This window comes from Leptodactylus fuscus, chromosome 8 (genome assembly GCF_031893055.1).
Source record: "Leptodactylus fuscus isolate aLepFus1 chromosome 8, aLepFus1.hap2, whole genome shotgun sequence".
Classification (NCBI taxonomy): domain Eukaryota; kingdom Metazoa; phylum Chordata; class Amphibia; order Anura; family Leptodactylidae; genus Leptodactylus; species Leptodactylus fuscus.
Genome location: NC_134272.1, coordinates 78,140,215 through 78,161,337, shown reverse-complemented (window position 1 = coordinate 78,161,337; position 21,123 = coordinate 78,140,215). Strand labels below are relative to the sequence as shown.

General features: G+C 41.8%; 1 protein-coding gene across 1 annotated transcript in view; it reads left to right on the top strand.

The window, feature by feature from the left end:
• The window catches only part of TANC1 (tetratricopeptide repeat, ankyrin repeat and coiled-coil containing 1), a 135,218-nt gene that overhangs the window by 44,816 nt on the left and 69,279 nt on the right, over positions 1–21,123 (top strand). Inside the window, exons 3-4 of the mRNA XM_075284450.1 lie at positions 3,480–3,545; positions 17,303–17,491. Of these exons, the coding sequence (XP_075140551.1) occupies positions 3,488–3,545; positions 17,303–17,491 (247 nt within the window). The 5' untranslated portion in view covers positions 3,480–3,487. The remainder of the gene's footprint in view (positions 1–3,479; positions 3,546–17,302; positions 17,492–21,123) is intronic.

Genomic DNA, 21,123 nt, shown 5'->3' with positions numbered 1-21,123 from the left:
TATCATGGTGGATTATGTGTCGTATCTGCATAGACCTGATCACTGTGATCATCAGTGAGCTGTAAGTGAGGTGACTACTGCAAAGAAATCTCATGAGATTTTTTGTTAACCATACCAAAACCAAACCAGTTTATTCAGAATGTCACAGCAAATACCACATCAAAAAGGTCTTAGTAAATGCTGTCTTGTCCCATAAAGGCTGTGTTTTTCCCAGTGTCAGACTTTCCTTCTAAAGGGTGCATTCACACTGAGTAAACGCTAGCTTATTCTGAACGTAAAACACGTTCAGAATAAGCGGCGTCTAAAGCAGCTCCATTCATTTCTATGGGAGGGGGGATACGAGCGCTCCCCATAGAAATGAATGGGCTGCTTCTTTCACTCCGTGCAGTCCCATTGAAGTGAATGGGGAGTGCCGGCGTATACGGCAAGCTCTGCTCATGCCGGAGCGTACACGCCGACACTCCCCATTCACTTCAATGGGACTGCACGGAGTGAAAGAAGCAGCCCATTCATTTCTATGGGGAGCGCTCGTATCCCCGCTCCCATAGAAATGAATGGAGCTGCTTTAGACGCCGCTTATTCTGAACGTGTTTTACGTTCAGAATAAGCTAGCGTTTACTCAGTGTGAATTCACCCTAACACTGTAAAGATATAGATGAATGGAGAAGTCTTAATATACACCGGTGAAGATTGTGAGCTGAAGATCTGGCGCAGTGTATCACAACTCGCTGAATAATTTTGTTTCTAAGGGTCACAGGCCATGGAGGAATATTAAAGGTCTAATGTCTGTAATATAATCCGATTCCACTTAAGCACTAGGTGTTTTGTACACTCAGCGCCAGCCGCCCACGGGTCACCGCACCGTGCCAAATGTGGCTGAATTGTTGTTAATTTGGAGCAGGTGTTCCCTGATAAAAGAGAGGCCGTCTTTGTAATCCAAGACCCGCACCTGCCTCTCCGTTGAAAAGTGGGGCTACAGTGACCCAAGTAACCAAATCTATAAATACTTGTATGTAATATACATGTTACACCTACAAAGGGAGAACATCGAATTATTATACATATTTATTTATTGTGCACCATGAATTCCATGGTGTGTACATTATATTAATCCCACGGTGCTGTACATTATTATATTAATCCCATGGTGCTCTGGCATTAGAGGGTTTACATACAGTACATAAAATAAGGGACCAACTGGTACAGTGGGATTCAGGGTTCTTACCGCCAGGGCTTACAATCTATGAGGACAGAGAGTGTTTTTTTTTTTTTTTTGAGTATATACTTAATAAACCAGTAATCTGGATCCCTATCCCAGGATTTAAGGGTTCTTATCATCGGATTCCCTTTTTTCTGACTAACACATAGGAATAGCCTTAAGAAAGTCTATTCTTCTCCTACCTTTTAGATGTATTCTTCGGGCCGCCGTTCGGTAGAAATCCAGGTTTTCTTCGATATGTAAATGAGTTCTCTCGCAGCACTGGGGGCGTCTCCAATGCTGCAAGAGAACTCTCCAGCACCGCCTCCATCTTCTTCAGGAATGGCCTCTACCTGTGTTTTAGTTACATCCTGGGTTTCAATCTTCTTGGCCTCGGGCAGAGCCGACTGCGCTTGCTCGGGCCACGTCAGAATGGCCGCTTACACGGTAAGCTGGTGTAAGCGGCCACTTTCTTGTGGCCTGGGCATGCGCAGTCGCCTCTACCCGAGGCCTAGAAGATTGAAACTCAGGATGGAAGAAGACACAAGGAGAGGCCGTTCCTAAAGAAGATGGAGGCAGCACTGCAGAGAAGCACTGTAAAGAAGATGGAGGCGGTGCTGGAGAGTTCTCTCGCAGCATTGGAGACGCCCCCAGTGCTGCGAGAGAACTCATTTGCATACTGAAGAAAACCTGGACTTCTACTGAACGGCGGCCCGGAGAAGACATCTAAAGGTAGGAGAAGAATAGACTTTCTTAAGGCTATTCCTACGTGTTATCGAGAAAAAAGAGGGTATCCGTATTGATAGGATCCCTTTAAATGGCTGCCCCTGAGTATTGGCAAGTTGCTTTCTTCTCCTTTTTAAAATACAAATATTGCATTGGGGTATTTCTTTTTAATGTATTTCTATATTTTGCAAGATATTGCTTTACTATTTATCCCCATATATTCCCCCATATTGGCTTCTCCATATCCTTCATATCTCTAAGAATAAGTCGGCTGATGATCTAATATTATCCAGATATGTTAACTTCCCCATAAGGTTTTGATAATATTCTTTGTGTTCCCTATAGCTTTGGTGTATTGCCAAAAATATATATTTTATGTCTTTTCTTAAGTGCAAGACTTCAAAGTAGCTGGGCTTAGCCTTCAGATTTCTCCGGCATGTGGTATACAGTTTATTATATTTTTTTTGTAGGCTGCACCCCAACTATAAAAAAAAAAAAAAAAAAAAAAAAAAAAAGCTGTAGGGCAAGAAAATAAAGTAAAGGAAGCGCATGGAGGGGTTCTAAGAATAGACAATATGTCATCTTACCAGTGTCTGGCTTACAGTGACTTTATAAGGAAACTCTAAACAGACAGAAGCCAGAGGAGTGCATTGGGTTTGTCTGATAAATGTATGGCTTCCATATGACAGTGTGCTTGAGAAATACATAGACGTCAAAAATTAAGGTTACAACATGTTCACGACTGACACCCTACCCTTATACAGAACCTTTCGCCACTTTTGACTTTTCATCCTCCAATAGGCGCTGCTCCACGGTTTACAACACAATTGGAATTATTTCTCTATTCCTCACCATTCCTGAGCAATCAGTGCTGTTAGTTTTGGTGCCTGATAGGCTATCTAGACTCTGTAAAGTTAAGTGGTTGGTGTCTAGCAGGAACGGGTAAGAGGGTGTGACTAACGCAGAGCTCCATGCAAAGACTGTGCTCGAACTCAGAATGGGGTCCTTAGCTGCTCCTGCCTGACACCACCCTTAGAGAGCCAAGATGGCATAATAGGCACCAAGACTGTCAGCACCAATTGCTCAGGAACAGTGGGGACTAGAGAAAAAAATTCAAGAATTGTTGGGGAAGAGCACAAGGTGGTGAAAGATCTTTTTCAAATGTCGACTTTTTTGGTTTAGAGGTCTGTGAAAACTTGCCATAGAGGACTACGTTATTAGCCATATGATTCAAGCCCATGGGTGCCCTGTTATGGTTCTGTACAACACAGGATCTGCATGAGGAACAGATCTGAAGACTCTGGCCAGTGGCGCCTGAGCATTTCCACTTTGGGCTTTGCGGCTCTCTTTGTTTGACCACCTAGCCACTAATGATCATCTTGGTCTGTGTTTTTTGGCCAAGTATTACAGGATGTCTATTGGAGATTTTTGGTCAACCAGATTTTCACTAGTTCCAGTAGTAAATCATTTGATACCTATACGAAATGAGTAAGAACTAAAGGTCGGTAAATAGCTTTGTCCTCATGAGTTTTTTTGTTTTTCTTATTTCTTACAGGACTCAATATGTTAAAAGCAGTTTTAAAGAAGAGCCGAGAAGGCGTGAAGAGCAACAAGAATCCAGGTTGGTTTTGGTTAATTGTCGAAATGAGTAGCTTGGTTGATACAGAGGCTGGTGATCCCTGGTCTCAGGTGGGTGCTGGGTTGACTTAAAGGTTGCATATCCTTCAAGACTTGGCATCTTATGGGTATGGGGATTTACTTCTGTCTCCTGAGCATTTGCCAACACTTCTTGATGTTGTGTGGGCATCGAGCAAACCAATCTGAATCGTAATACTCTGCACCAAGCTAGATTAGCAGCATAGTAGTCAGAAGATGACTTTGCAGCAGAAATGCCACATCATACCGCCATCTCTTCACGGGTCACTACTCAAGATTTCTCCCTTTATATACAGTAATTTTTGAGCTACATGCACTGGTCTACACAAGGATGGCACACGGATGATATCTGTATGCCATCTGTGACCTCTACGGACCCATAAATCTCATTACTGTCCCCAGGGGGGTGAAAATGGACAATAATAGGACCTCTCCTGAGTTTTGCCTCTGGCTTATGGCCGTCCATATGGACCCATGATAATACTCAGGTGTGTATTTGGGGCAATAAGAAAAGAATGGGTCAATGTTATAGTTGTTAAACACATGGCTAGTGCCCTGACAGCACATGGTCATGTGCATGGGGTCTTGGACAAAAGTACCGTATTCATGGGGCAACATGGTGGCTCAGTGATTAAAACTGCAGTCTTGCAGCCCTATATGGGGCTCACAAGCTACATAAAAAAGAAAAAAAAGTAACGTATTCACGATCAAATTTGTGAAATTCAGTTTTTCCCCAATTCCTCCATCCTAGTGATAAGAATGTGATTGTCCGCTCTGATCTCCCTTTCCAGACTGCACAGTCACGACTCCCACTCGCACATAACTTGCATATCTGGGATTTTGTGTCGTAAATTTCTTTTCCTGTCTGAGCTTTTTATGGTTTTTCTGTTTAATGATGAAGCCATAAATCATTATCAATGACACTTTCTTTTCTTTGACCTCTGCCCCCCAGCCCGGCTCATAAATGGGCGCATATGCTGTTCTGGCCCAGTATGTGTATACTGTAGTGGGGGCTTTGTGTAATGGGAGAAGATGTAAGGAACGTTAATTTTATTTTTCTTATTTCCAATTTTTGATTTGCGTTTTGCATTGTTGTCAAAAGTTGTACATAAAAAAAAGTCCATGTGATAAATGACTTGTAATGCTCAGGATGGGATGGTGTGAGAGGATCAGCACTTACACACAAATATTCAATATAAGGAAAGTGTTGTTTTTGTACCGTGTTAGGCAGTGGGTAGGAAATATAAAAGAAACAAAAAGCTTGAGTCTTCAGTAGGTGATACATTTTTTAATGGCTAACTCATAATGATGACAGATTATAACGTTTCGAAGCTCCCGGCTTCTTCAGATATAACTAAAAACAATTTCTGAAGGCTGCTTATTTATGTACAACAGGACACACAGGGATAGAATTTTAGGAGGGGGAAGAGGCTTATTGGTATATACACGTAAACAAATCCCCAGTTCCCAGGTTCTTATCAGTTCAGAGTGTCTTTATGGCTGTCTAAGGTCAGTGATTTCTTTAGGATGCCATGAACCCATGTGAAAGGTTCATTCCAATCTCCAGAGTGTTAAATAGGGTCATGCACGTACTCATAAATCTGTCTGTTCTTCTTGGATTTAAAATTCCCTCTTAAAATCAAAATTTTCATGTGAATGGTGATATTTTGATCTTCGTTGCAGAAATGTTTTGTTTTTGTTTTTTATATTTCCTACAAATATTCAAGGGCCTTGCAAAAAGTTTCTGCACCCTGCCTCTATATCTTTCCTGTACTATTCATGCTTCCACTCCATTCCTTGTAAAACACTTGGGACCCCAAATATCTTCTTAAGGCTCAGCATGAAGCTGCCTCTGTGACCTCACAACCTGAAAACGTTCACCTCACTTATGTCTTGCTTTTCATCGGCTCAGAGCAGATACTCAGGTGCTCCCTCCGATATTGACGTTCGCCCTGAGGCCCCGGAGCACCCGGGTCATTGCTTACGTTTCTGGAACACTTAGTTGAAATGTTAACCCCCTTAGAAGAAACTTTGCATATTTTGTATCCTGTTTGTCCATTGACTTCACAACTTTGTCATGTTATTTTGCCCACCAAGTAAGATGAAGGCTGAATATGTCTGGAGGCCACGGAGCGTAATACTTAGAGCGCTGCCAGTAATTATACCATGTGATGCCTGGCGTCAATCTGTGCGGGCGCTGCGTATAAACATGCACTAAAATAGACCCAAAATTCACTTTAATGTCTTGCTTCATCTTATTAAAGAATTAGATCACCAATGAATGCTTAATATATTCTTATTGTATTCTTATGATCTTATGTTATTCTATATTCTAATTTTGCTCCCCACAGCTTGTTGGTAGACTTGGGCGGTTTCTGACAGCCTCTGCCTGCGGCTATACAGATTTACACCTTCCTATAAAAATATAAAGGCTGCCATGGAAAACTTATAGTCTGCGGTTGTGTCAGTCTTAAAAGGCAAGAAAAAAATATTACTGAGACATGGAGCAGATTTACTAATAACGTTTCAAAGTTTAGACTGGACACTTCTAAGATGCATCCGATTTAGCAAATGGTCTAATGCCGGTGTATCCTTGGACTGTTTGGCTTTCCTTTACTCCACTTGTTAGTTGGCTTAGTTTTCGACATATATATTCTTTTTTCCCCTATCAGTATGTCTTTGTAGAATGGGAGGAAATCCATACAAACATGGGGAGAACATACAAACTCTTTGCAGCTGTGGTTCCTGGTGGGATTTGAACACAGGACTCCAGCTCTGCAAGGCTGCAGTGCTAACCACTGAGCCACCGTGTTGCCCCTTAGATTTCGCCAAAATTTTTGGTACATTTTTTTCGAGCACAGTGGTGCGTATTAATCTGCTCCCCTTTCCAGACAAGCCGCACCTCTTTTCCCCCAAAGCCATACATACGGTGTCAATGTCACAAAGAGAATGATAGAGCTTTGCAAGCTCATCCGGAGTCTCCCATATTTCAGGAGCTTCCTGGATATTACAGCAGAGTTGTCAAGTATATAATTTTCTTTACAGAACTGCAATTTATAATTTTAATTAACATGTTTTCTAATTTTATGCAAAGTTGGATTAATGGGTGCAAAGTGAACCAGTGCAAGGTTTTAGGTAATTGACTTGGTTTCAAGTGTATAGGGGACCTAAGGGTGGAAGGGTGTCTTGTGGACTGTCTGTAACCTTGATTGAATCGGTTTGTCTTAAAGGGGTTTTCCCACAAATATAACCATATACAAATTTGTAGACAACATTAAACGTTTTTGTAAATACGAATCAAAAATTTTGCAGAGTTTTAAAGCGTCTCTCTAACCATCTTGGTGGTGGCCGTCTGTTTTCTTGAGCAGTTCAGTGGATACCACCATGAATGCAAGAAATGTCTATGGTCTGGAACTTGTCAGAAAACCAGCTATGATGTCCTTATTGTGGACAGGTTATCAGGAGGACACTACATGTATGAGAAGATAACCTGACTACAATAAGGACATCATGGCTGGTTATCAGGAGGACACTACATGTATGAGAAGATAACCTGACTACAATAAGGACATCATGGCTGGATATCAGGAGGACACTACATGTATGAGAAGATAACCTGACCACAATAAGGACATCATGGCTGGTTATCAGGAGGGGACACTACATGTATGAGAAGATAACCTGACCACAATAAGGACATCATGGCTGGTTATCAGGAGGACACTACATGTATGAGAAGATAACCTGACTACAATAAGGACATCATGGCTGGATATCAGGAGGACACTACATGTATGAGAAGATAACCTGACCACAATAAGGACATCATGGCTGGTTATCAGGAGGGGACACTACATGTATGAGAAGATAACCTGACCACAATAAGGACATCATGGCTGGTTATCAGGAGGACACTACATGTATGAGAAGATAACCTGACTACAATAAGGACATCATGGCTGGTTATCAGGAGGGGACACTACATGTATGAGAAGATAACCTGACCACAATAAGGACATCATGGCTGGTTATCAGGAGGGGACACTACATGTATGAGAAGATAACCTGACTACAATAAGGCCATCATGGCTGGATATCAGGAGGACACTACATGTATGAGAAGATAACCTGACCACAATAAGGACATCATGGCTGGTTATCAGGAGGGGACACTACATGTATGAGAAGATAACCTGACCACAATAAGGACATCATGGCTGGTTATCAGGAGGACACTACATGTATGAGAAGATAACCTGACTACAATAAGGACATCATGGCTGGTTATCAGGAGGACACTACATGTATGAGAAGATAACCTGACCACAATAAGGACATCATGGCTGGTTATCAGGAGGACACTACATGTATGAGAAGATAACCTGACTACAATAAGGACATCATGGCTGGTTATCAGGAGGACACTACATGTATGAGAAGATAACCTGACTACAATAAGGACATCATGGCTGGATATCAGGAGGACACTACATGTATGAGAAGATATCTCAACCATGATGTACTTATTGTGGTGGGGTTATCAGGAATGGACAATACATGTATGAGAAGATAATTATGAATGCGTTCCCGGGTTCCTGTGATGATCTTAAGGAGTTCCCGCCTTATGAATGAATTTGAGACCTTTCCCTTTGGCTTCTACTATCTCGACTAAGACTTTGCCCTTTAGGGAAAAACAAAAAATGATGAAGCCTGAACAAAACTTCCTTTGTTTTTAACCCGAAGAACGTCTCGACTGTTCCGGGTTTAGTGTGTGATGTTTTGCCCAGTTCTGCGGCTATCAAGTACGACACAACAATTAGATTTCGGCTGCTACAGATGCTAAACAATTGTGCTATACAAGGGAGGGTACTATGACTGGCATCAAAGATGTCCCCTGGGGATCTGTGTATTGCTCCTGTTTAATTACTTGTTTGCTCTCTTCTTTATGTTGTGTACATTACACTACCTTTTGGCTTTCCAGCTGTTTTTGTACCGCAAGTCCCAGCATGCACTGCAGCCGCAGGATCCCTACCTGGGGTATAGAGTAACGTGCTGCAGCAGCTAGGGCATTAACCAGAAGATATTTACGTATGGTTTGTGTGATTAATCCTTGTCATATATCACAGGTGATGAAATTCACATTGGCACGGGGCACAGCGGGTCTATTTAGTACCACTCATGACTTGCCCACCGCCTCGGGTGATCAGATCTGATGAATGAGCTTTATGATTAATGGAACTGAGGTTTACAGAGCTATTATAAGTGAACATGTAATAGCATCATGCTGTAAATAATTTACCTATGGAGCATGAACGTGACCTCTGGCTCCTCGTAACCGTTGTTGGCTTGTAAAATGTTAATACATGAAATCTAAGAAGCCTCAACATATGACAAGTAGTTCTGTTCATTATGTATAGAGGAAAAGTTTATTATACAGCACTGGGACTCCCTCCTTGTCCATGTTGGAAGCCATATGTTAATCTAGATAGGTCTACAAATGAAGTGAATAATTTCTTAAAGGGGTTTTCCATTTTGGACAGTTTGTAGTTATAGAAGACAAATTGATATTTACAATGTACAGCACACAGTGTATTCCCTTGCTTGGATCCAAGTGATCGGCTACGATCTGTGGGAAAACCTGACCATAACTGTTCAGTGTCCCTACAGCACCACCACTGGACAAATTAAGTATTACACAATGCCTATTCATATTAATGAGCTGACTGTGTAATACTTAAGTCCTCCGGAGTGACAGACTCTCCATTCTGGACAATAGAGGAGGATCCTGAACAAGAGGAGTTTATAAACTCAGAATTCCTTAGCATGCTATATAAAATGGGTTTTATAAACTTAGCAACCCCTAAAGAAATTCACGATGTGGTTGTGTATGCTTTTGGAGAAATTAGAGCTCTGTATAAGAAAACTGAACCCTGTTCTCTAGGAAATGAAGATGTCCATACACATTAGATGAACGCCAACACGAACCAGATGACTGTCTAATGTCTATGAGAGTGTCCCTTCTGTTGGCTGGTCTGAGGGGTGCTCTGAGGCCCTGGGGAATGCCCTGTGTACTCCGTGTGGTTAATCTGTGCCAAAAAAATAAAGTGGTTTATAAAGAATAACTGAAAAAGTAAAGGTAGTAGTAGAATAGCCTTTTTAAAGGCTATTCAGACATGTTAGCGCAAACACTTTTCCCAATGATAGACTCCCTTTAAGATTTTTTTAAATTTTTTTATGTAGTTTTTAGTCCACATGGAAATTTAATATGTCATCACAAAAATTCTTTAAAAATGTTTCATATAAAAATGTGTTTTAGACAAAAGGTCACTTCTTAGCAACACTTTCCCTTTTTAGAAATACCAAGTTTGTTGGGGAGTTTCTGTTATTTGTGTTTTCGGGGCTGCATTAATCATTAGTCATGCCCTACCACAGGGGGCGGCAACCTTTAGCACCCCAGTCACTGTGAAACTACAACTCCCAGCATGCTCCATTCACTTTCATGGGAGTGTCAAGAACAGCAGAGCAAGTATGCATGCTGGGAGTTGGAGTTTTATAGAAACTGGAGTAGCCGAAGATGGCCTACCCCTTCCCTACCGTTTAGATTTGGTAGGGAGTAAAACTTCGGTCTCAGGCTACGCAGTTGTTTGTGTTTAGTCTGTAATCATGGAGATGCATAGCTTTCCATAGAAGCTGTATACCGTGGTCCCTTGACTTTTGCGGGGGATACGTTCCAAGGCCGTCCGAAAGTCAAATTTCTGCGAAGTGGAGATGTGGTGTTTAATCTCATGTTAGGGGATGTCCTGCAATACTGTTCATATCCAAAATAGTCTACGTACAGTACAGTATATGAAATGATATGGCTACTCGCCATTGAAGAAGATACACAAAACTTTTCTGATGATATTGATGAGCGGCCGCGGGAAAACCTGTGGTGTTCAAAAAATCAACGGAGTATCCTTCTATTAATATCAAAACCTGTGGTATAGCCCTTCCGCGAAGGTCGGACCCGCGAACGTCAAGGGACCACTGTACATACATCTGTAGACCATTTTTAATCAAGACTACATAGCAAGTTGCTTCATGTTACCCTTTAGATGTATGTGAATAAGTGCGTGCACCCTTTAAGCCCAGCCATGCACTTTCAATAGCCATCAGTAATGATTTTACGACATATGGATGAAAGGAATTGCTTACGCTCCACTTAAGTTCATGAAGTTTTTTTCCATGTCACTTTTTGTAAACTAGAACACCATGAAGCATGAATGAAATGTAAAAAGACTTTCAACACATCTGCATTACAGACCCCAGAGGAATGAGCTGGTATTGATCAGATGGAATACACGCTTTTTGTTCCTTTTAGAGTCTATTCCAGCTCCTCGGCATTCTGGCAGCCGGCTTCAATTACACGTCTTGCCTGTTTTTACGTCCCCTTTTTTTTTATTGGGACTGGCAAGGGGGGAGGCATATGGTTCATTACAGCATTGTTAGCCCTCTGCGGCTTCAGGCTTGTTCGGGCCTCCTATAACCACTAGGGCTATGGGTCACTTACTGGAGATTTCCTGTAGGATTTATGAGACCCGCTGAGCTTTTACTCCAGTAGATTCTTTCTGTCGATCATCAGCCTGTTCTCACATGATGGATCCAAAGTATAGGACAACTTTGTCAAGATAAGGAACATTTTATAGGTCCTGGAGGTCTGACCCCACCCTAAGGATAGGCCATCAATGCTTAAAGTTTTTGTGATTTAAGGTTTTTATCTTTGTCTTCTTCTTATCATATCCCACTTGTCAAATATTCCAGTGATCTCCTAAGATGAGCAATCTATTGGTAGATCATCGTAGCCTAAAGCTTTACTTCCAAATATACATGTTATATGGTAATTTTTGAGTCTCTATTATTACACATATTCATCAATGAATTCAGAAGCAAATCTGAGCAAAGTGTTGGCAAAGTTAATACATGTTGTCATCAGTGTTGAATAAATTAGTCATGGAAATTACTTACAAACCCGGTTAATTTCACTTACATATGTTACAAGGGGCTGTACAAGTGGTGCCAATATTCAGCATGTTTTTGTGTAGGTTTTTACTTCATATCGTGAGAAATTGAAATGACACAAATTTACCATGAGCCGCTGGTAAAATCTTGGAGTCCGATCCTCACCAGTCCGTGTTTATCTGTTTGTGCCAAATCGATAAGGAGCAACGTCTATATGGTGACATACCCGTGTAGCCATGATAAAACAGAAGAAGCTCGTAGTTTTTCTATGACCACCTCATTGAAGCCCTATGTACCTTTGTTTGTCCTCAGTCCGGTCAGTGGAGCGCTGTGTATGTGCTAAGAATATAGGCAGTGTTTGGACTGACCTACCAGGGGATACTTTGGTAGGTTCAAGGAAGCTCAGTCTTGAGAGCGTGAGTATTGGAGGAAAAGTCCCCAGTGTATTCACTGAGCGTACTTCTCTATCGTGATGTATGTGGCGCCTGTTCTGGCGGCATATGTGTATTACATAGATGGACTCATCAGAATACTACATTGAGACAGTTTCAGTGACTGCAGTATGAAAACGCTTATTCTTACAGTCGTAACATTGTTGGAAATTGGAGCACAACATCATCCAGTCTGTCTGGGATGACAGGAAGAGACAGACGGATTGGAGCACACCTACATCCACAGAAGATCTGTGCTTAGTTCTCCAAGATGGCGGCAGGAACCACCTCCTTACCCAGTTCTGCCAAAAACTGTACTGAGAAGAAGGCAAAGGTCACAGCAAATATCAATGGGATTTCCTATTTTCTCATTTCTTCATTCACTTCATTTTGTTCATTGACCAAAGTAAACGATGAACCCTTCTATTTCTGAAAGCAATTCTTAATATGGAACATTTTTTCCACCCCCTGCCTACAGCTTTTGGCCAGTGATGTATGTCTTACATGAGTCGAGTTCTCATACTAGAGGAATGAAAAGGACAATGACATGCCAGCTGAAGACGGTTGCCATTGAGTTGTCGACTTCATGCCTTCAGGTTATTGTCTAAGATGACAAATAAATATAAATTCACCTTGTGTGTTTTTGTCTCGTATATCTCCCATTCTTGTTTGCAAGAGAAAACTTTGTCAGTAAGTATAAGAAGAATGTGGCCCTCCTTTTCAGTGGGAAGTTGACAGCCGGGTGTCCCTACAAGTTCACAGTCTTCCTGAGCACACACCGGAGATTCCTCCATTCAGTGGACAGAAGTGGAATGCGGCTGCCATTGTACTTGCATGGGGTCTGAAAATATTGACTCTGTCGGTGGAGATGTTTGTGAGTTGGGTTGCTCAGGAGATCTTTTCCTGTAGCAGCAGAGGAATTGGGTAGAGATAAAGTACCCTGAGATATCCGAGCGAATGCACGGAGCAGATATGAATAGCCAGAGCTGAAACATCCCAGAGGTTGGAGGAACGCCAGTGGAATTTGTGAGGTAGCCGTGAAGTCCAATCAGTCTGTCAACGTGGAAAACTAATGGTGAACTGCCAAACAGAGACAGTAGACATGCCGAGGATATATCAACATTAGCTGGCATGCATGTACCGAACATTGGGAGGCATTTTTAGCAACCTGTTTGTTCATAGCTGTTTCTAATTCCTGCTTCCAGGGTGAATGTCTTACTTCTCCTTGGTCCTAGCAAGTAAGAGACAGGGCATTGGACTGAATTATATCCCCAGCTGAAGGATAATCTGGTTACATATCTGTTTCGGGCTGTCTGACGAAGGCTAAAAAGGAGTCTGAGTAGATGGAGGTGTCAGAGTCGGTGGTTTGACCTACCAACTCCACGGCCCTGACTCTTTCCAGAGATAAAAAGCACACACTTATTTATTAGACGTGGATCACCATTTCCTCTGTGTGAAGTTGCAAAGCCAAAGCTTCTGAATGGTATCAACAGACTGCTTTGAGATCTTGTCACCAGGACATGTGCCCATTGACCCAGCCGCCCACGAGATGGAATCATTATGCTACAGTAAAAGTCAGGGGGAGAGCGTCAACAAGGCAAAAAACACTGTGTAGCTTATACATTTCCGTTCCCTACTCTTTAGCGGGTGGACATAGATGTAATGGAACATTTGCTGTGGGCCAAGACGGGACAGAACAAAAGAGATAACAGCTCTGAAGTGAGAACATAAGAGCACGGGACAAACATGGTGTCAAAAGGCTATGGATTTAATTTATGGACCAACTATATTGTCAGATTATGAAAATAAAAAATATACTTAAAAAATTTTTTTTTAAAAATTAAAAAGTAGTGCATACACAAATTTTTACACATCCACTTGGAACATTTTGTTGATCCTTACAGTCTTACACGACAATGAGAAATAAACCACTGGTTGGTATTGAGTAGCTCCTAGACAGTGTCTGACACCATTAAATTATTATAAATTAAATAATATATATATTTTATCTGTGGTGTGCCGGGCCGCAACAGTGGGCCACAATTTATAGAACATGTCCGTAATGCAGCACTGCAGGGACTCGCCCATAGAGTACGGCAGGACACGGACGTCTGCAGAGTCTATGTTGCCGTGTTGCTGATGAGAAACTTGTGGACCGTACATTCAATACGGGCGTGTAAGACCAGCCTTACGCACAAAAATAGTCTATGGGACAACCATAGCATGTGTGCTGGGTTAGGAAAGGATTGAAAAGGTTAGTATAACATTTTTTTTTTTTTCGAGAGCTGGACACCACCCAGAATTTACAATTTTATAATTATTTTGAGTGCATCTAGTTTTAGTGGCCATGTGTAGATGGACAGGACAGCATTGGTGCTGACTAGAGATGAGTGAGTAGTATTCGATCGAGTAGTTATATGATAGAAGACCTTTCAATTGAGATCCGCTTTCTTTAAAACTTTTAGATTCTTGCGTTTTTTTGGGGGGCCTTTGGGTGTCCGTTTAAAATGGCCAGATGAGAAAGTCCTTCCAGTCTGACTCTTTCATCCAGCCACTTCAGTTATAAAGACCAGAATGGGGTCCCTCAAGGTCCATTGTTGTCCACTGACTTTGTGGAATATTCTTCTTTTTGTCCCTTTTTGGAAACCCCAGCAGTAGCTTCAGCTTTCTGCCGCGGTAGTCTGAATCTGCAGGGTGCAGCGTCCTGTACAGAGCAGCGTCCAGACCTCCCATTGAAAACTATTTGGTATATGGATGTGGAATTTGCTTCAAAATCAGCTGCAAATTCCTGTGTGAACGGCCACGTAGCGCTACTACACCTACAATTCAACAGCTGTGGCAAAGTCTTTGTGATATGTAGCATTAGTCAGGAACCTTGTCATTGCTCAGTGTTGTGGAGTGAAGGTGTTTTTCTCATGCTTTGTACACCACTTTTTTTTTTTATATACACACGTGGTGAAAGGGTCGACTGAGTCGTAGATATCCCCGACCTGTTCCAAGATGATCTGTCTTTAAGGGTCAAGATCATGCAAAGCCGACTATACACAGTCCGCCCGCCCGCCCACTATATAAAATGTCAGTCTTCCCCCTATAGAATTTTTCGTTTTATTGCCCTCCGCTATGCGTTAGACCCTGCGGCACAAAGCTGGTACATATATTACCCCAGTGAAGACAGGCCAAAGGATTGTAGCAGGAAGGTCTTTGTGCAGCCAAATAAAACACAAGTGTAATGTGGAGAAGGTCTTTACATTAAGTGCTATTTATTTCCGCGTTTTCTACCAGCGTCCCGTAAATCTTTCACCGCTTCTTCCAAGTTCAGAGGGAAGTCTTCTCTTTCAATGCATTCCCATGAATCCTGGGCGGCTGAATTGGTTTTTCTATACAAATGGATTTCCGATTTCCCCTTTCCTCCTCTCCCCCCACCTCTATTTTCTTCCTCTTAGTCGCAGTTCTTATATTCCCATTCTTGCTTGTTTTACTGTCCTTTTGGGATGATTTTATGAGATTTCTTTCAGGAACAGTTTAGCAGGGCCAAAAGCTGCCTGATCCTTAACCTGTCGTAGTGATATACTGAGGTTTTTGGAAGAAAAACCTTTGAGATGTTTATTGGTCATTAACTTTCTATCGATGGGTTTATAAAGTAGGTTATTGTTAGACTGTAGACACTTAGTGTATTTTAGTTGGGTTTCAAGAAACCTTTCGTGCAATGGCCATGTTTCGGTATTGCAATTTAGTTTTTTACTTCTCTGAACGGCCTTTTCACAGTGGTGGCGCTGTTTCCGGAAATGAAACTAACCCAATTTTCTAATCTCATACAACCTCTTTAAAGACCTACAACGTCAACTCTTTGCACCGTTTAATAGTCGCCACGCTGCTGATTCCAGCACACTTGTAATTTTACCTCTCGCCCCCATCTGAGCATTGAGTGCCTTTAGTTATGACGACACCCAATATGCCAATTAGTCATCCACTGTCAGAACCATTGAAGCCGTGACCATCAAAGGGTTGTCCAAAATGTGATCTGACTTCACACTTACAGTAGATTACAACCATTTTCTTATTGAACACTATGACAAACTTACATACGATGCAGCTTTAGGCTTGAAGTGTAAATTGAAGATCTTTCTACTACGATGACTTTTTTACAACCTAACCTGTAAATGCAGATTCTGAAGTTCTGGTGTCAGGTTTTGCACAGAGTCCACAGGGATGGCCACACTGGGTTACCTGGGTATTATGAGTCAACCGTAAAGTAATGCACTCGGCTGATCGATAGAACTGCTATAGATAGGACGGAAAATGGCTGTAGGTGTCCTGTGAATTCTCTGGTTTCATTAGATGGGTCAATTGATTAATCCATCAAGGCCAAACCACTCGGCAGCAGTGATGTCATACAACAATACCTGTGACCCCGTAGTAGGAGAGCATAGACACAGATCAGGTATCCGGATGGACGACGTTGTATCTGCAGACCATACTGATATACTGCATTATGCCTAGTGCAAAGCCTGAAGGACAGTGTGACACATGCAGGGATCCAAAGAAAACAGGAATGGGTTATGATGCCATGTGTCACTCCTACAGTCCCTGCATGAGGCATAACATGGTGCCTCAGTGTTGGACAAGATATCGGTCTGGACTCACAGCATCATAGTCCTCTGAGATGTAAGGAGCGCCTGCTTTCCTGCAGCTTTACTGCCCTGAAGACATGATCATGGATGACTATGATGCTGGGAGACTTAAACTAGGTTCACACTAGCATTGTTGTTGGTGCTCGTTGTTTGGGTCCGCGCTCACACTGGCTTTCCACCGGTGGTCTGCCGTATTCTGAAAGTGACACAAGTTTAGTCCTCTGTGCAGGACTTTTCTCTGCGGTGATTTTCAGTGGTTTTGTGACCGTCTGCAAAGACAACTTAGGCGCAGATTTAAACCCAGTCTTAGGGTTCAGTTCAAGAAATACAACTTGCATCTTGTCTGTATCTCGTAAAGCAAATTCAGCCAATTAAAAATAAATTAAATAAAAATTACACACACACACACACACACACACACACACACACACACACACACACACACACACACACACACACACACACACACACACACACACAGAGATATTACTGGTCAAAGCAATGTTTGTTAGTATTGTCATTACAGGTAAGTTGTCCTGTGGTCACCACCTTCCATCCTGTATATGTCTAGAATTAATAAAGAGGCAAGGAAATGGTTAATCTTAATATTCTAATTTGTAGAAATATTTAAAAATTTAATTTTATGCATTTTTTTTCTCTAGTTGAAGAGAATCCACAACATGTTTTATTCACTGGTAACAATGTGGATTATCCGCTCGTCAGTCCGGGCCTCCAGGATGACCTCTACAAAATGGGCTTTACCAAAGGAGTCTCTGTGTCTTTACCATCATCTCCTCTGCTGCCCCGCCAGTCATACTCCATGCAGCAAAGAGCACCCAAAAAATCACCAGGTATGCCCAAGTGACTGGTCACTTATAGTCATTAAAGATATTTTGCTACTTGTGTTTTGGATGCCTTTAAGACGGGTGCTCGCCTAGAGCTCCTCATGGGCGGGCAGTTTCCTATACACACAGTGCAGGTATTTTGTTCTGCAGCTTCAGCTTTACCGTATATAAGGATTCACTAATGTAATGCATAATACAGTGTATGGGATCTGTTACATCTCCCTTGTGTTTTTTTTGTTTTTTTGTTTTTTTTTTATTGAAATCCTTAAATGATAGTCGGGCTTGTAGAATTTTTTTTTTTTTTTTTTGTCTGGCAATTTCCTACAGACACCTCAATGGAGATTCTGAACAAAGACTTAAAGGGGTTGTCCCATAACAAGGATCCTATCTATACTGCTAGTTTATGTGGCTTTAAGACTTTTCCTAAATACATTGCTTTATCAAAACTGCTTTATCAAATCTGCAAACATATCATATAGCAGAGCAAGTGAAACCCCGCCCACCAATGTGCCGAGAAATCCAGGAAGTGAAGAGAGCACAGAGCCTGCACGCTGCAGAACAAGAGTTATGGGAATACCCCTTTAATTCAGATGTGAACCTAGACTTAGTGGAACAGGAGAAAGTTGTGGGCTTGGTCCATTATCAGTTATTGTACAAGGTTGATTTGACATCACATAAGTCTCCTTGTGTCAAGCATCCTGAGATCCAGTCAGTCTAAATGTCATATTTGTTGCTAAAATGATGGATGAAAGGTAACCGTATACCATACCATGCTCCTTGTACAAAGTCTGAGGTTTTTATGGACAGATCAGGTTTTCTTAATGGCCTGTATTTATAAGCTAGGCCGATTCTATTGGGAATTGTCAAATGAATGCAATATTTTTAAAGTTTTGACTAGCTTGAAGGAAGTCACTGAAACCAGCATATCACCCCAGCCCTGCAGATAGATAGGTTAGTGTCACCAGATCCAGCATATCACCCCAGCCCTGCAGATAGATAGGTTACTGTCACCAGAACCATCATATCACCCCAGCCCTGCAGATAGATAGGTTACTGTCACCAGAACCAGCATATCACCCCAGCCCTGCAGATAGATAGGTTACTGTCACCAGTACCAGCATATCACCCCAGCCCTGCAGATAGATAGGTTACTGTCACCAGTACCAGCATATCACCCCAGCCCTGCAGATAGATAGGTTACTGTCACCAGTACCAGCATATCACCCCAGCCCTGCAGATAGATAGGTTAGTGTCACCAGAACCAGCATATCACCCCAGCCCTGCAGATAGATAGGTTACTGTCACCAGTACCAGCATATCACCCCAGCCCTGCAGATAGATAGGTTACTGTCACCAGAACCATCATATCACCCCAGCCCTGCAGATAGATAGGTTAGTGTCACCAGACCCAGCATATCACCCCAGCCCTGCAGATAGATAGGTTACTGTCACCAGAACCAGCATATCACCCCAGCCCTGCGGATAGATAGGTTACCAGACCCAGATCTCTGCTTGCCATTTAGAACATAGATCTGCATAATACTGCACTTAATTGAGAAGTGGATACAGTTGTATCCAGTCTTGACAATGCTCTGTGAGATAAATACCTCTGCTACATAAATCTCCTCACTTGCTACAAAGTATCAGCCTGGAGTCCATGCTGTTTAGCTCACAGACTGGATACAATTGTATCTCTGCTGATGGGAGGATTAGCTGCAGTTTGTCTTTATATGTCCTTTATACATCTCTCTGATCGCTCAGCCAAAATATTACATCACTTATAGCACAGAGGAGATCCTATCGGACTAATCTGCTTTTCTTGTGGAGAGAAGTAAAAACTCATTTCAGTTTGTTTTTAGTGAAAACATGAGAAATGTGTCCACATAAAACAGTGTGAAGTTCTTAGTGCTGGAGGTTTGTGTTACTTTGAGAATTGCTTGTTCTTAGCGGTCTCTGGTATTGGGGAGTGGGGGGGGGGGGGATTGTTTTACATTCAAATTATGTGTAAGTTATCCTGTGAGGATTGGGGTCCTCCGCTGTGTCTGTATTATTATGGCTACAGAAGGATTGGGGGGGCCTTAGTATATTCAGGAGGTCTCCAGGGATCAGAAGTAACAACTGTGGTGAAGACTGAAGGTTTCATGGAGAAGTTTTTGATGTCTTTTTTAAAAAAAAAAAAAAAAAAAAAAAATTTAAAACATTGGGGTTGCAGATTTCTAGCATTAAAAAAAAATTCGTTTTTTCCATCTCCCGTTGATTTCAATGAGTTTTTCATGGTGGGATCCGCCTGAAGATGGGTGATGTCATTTTCTTGTGTGGTGTTTTTTTTTTTTTTTTTCCTTCTAGCTGAAAATAATCTGAAAAGTAAGTAGAGAAAGCTGCTGCAGAACATCTCTGATGGCGCCTTATTTCACTAGAGAATAATCCACATGCCTGAGCCTTGTTTTGCCAGGTGTCGGGGCACTTGTTGCATCATCAGTGCCCTAATCCCAATGAGATCGGCAGGTTCATCTTGCTTTCATCTAAGGCTGAGTTCGGAGTGGGGAACTCTGTCCATGTATTGTCCGAATTTAATGGCCTGAACTGGTTTCAACCAAACTAACGTCCTGAGCTGCATTCAGGCAGAGACTGACAGTATTCCCAGCCTAAGAAGGTTTCCATTGCAGGTCAGAGCGGTCGTACATGTATTTGCTGATGGCAGGGGCGTAACTAGAGGGCGAGCTTACACCCAAGCCAGGAGCTCTAGGGCGTCTCTTCCCAGTATGATAAATCACGTATAGTAGTTGGAGGACCCAATTTAGATTTTTCAGCAGGGTCATGCTACGCCCCAGCTAATGGGTTGGTCACTACCCCTCATGACTTCCTGATCAGACCTTTCTGAATCCTGCTGTGAGATGATGGGCCGGGCCCTCGGGTCACTATCTCAGTTTTTTTCTCTTTGGACTTTGATCGGCTCCTGTATAACATGGGAGGAAGGGCTGGGAACGGAGAACATGATGTCACCCTGTTTGTTTTGGCCTGCGGCTGTTTCCCTTCATAAATCTGGATAGATTTATTATCTTTATTTGTGTTTATTTCCTTGTCTGTTTCTCATCTGTGGAGGAATCTGACTGCTCTGCTGCCGGACTGTACTGGTATGAAATATTTGGAGGTGGTTCGGTCTGACCCCCGGGATGGAGACCCTGCCATAGTTAATGATTCTCCTGACCTAAAAGAAAAACAAAATGGCGGACTGATGTCTCTAAATGGCAAAGTTCTCATCGCTCGCAAAGTGTGACCCTATGAAGCAAGGCCACGAGGCCTAAAGGGAATCTTGTCATTTTTTGATGAAATTCCGTGTTGAATGAATATATATATATATATATATATATATATATATATATATATATTATTATTAATTATTATTTATTATTATTTATTATTAATTATTATTAATTATTATTATTATTATTATTATTATTATTATTATTAATTATTATTATTTATTATTATTATTTTTTCTGATTGAGACCTCCAAATAGGTGTAGAGGTCTACACTTGGTGACCTAAGGATCGGTCATGAATATTATTCTTCCAGAAAACCCCTTTAAGATAGTTATTTTTTTTTTCTTGTTGCAATGAGACATTGTGGTCACAAC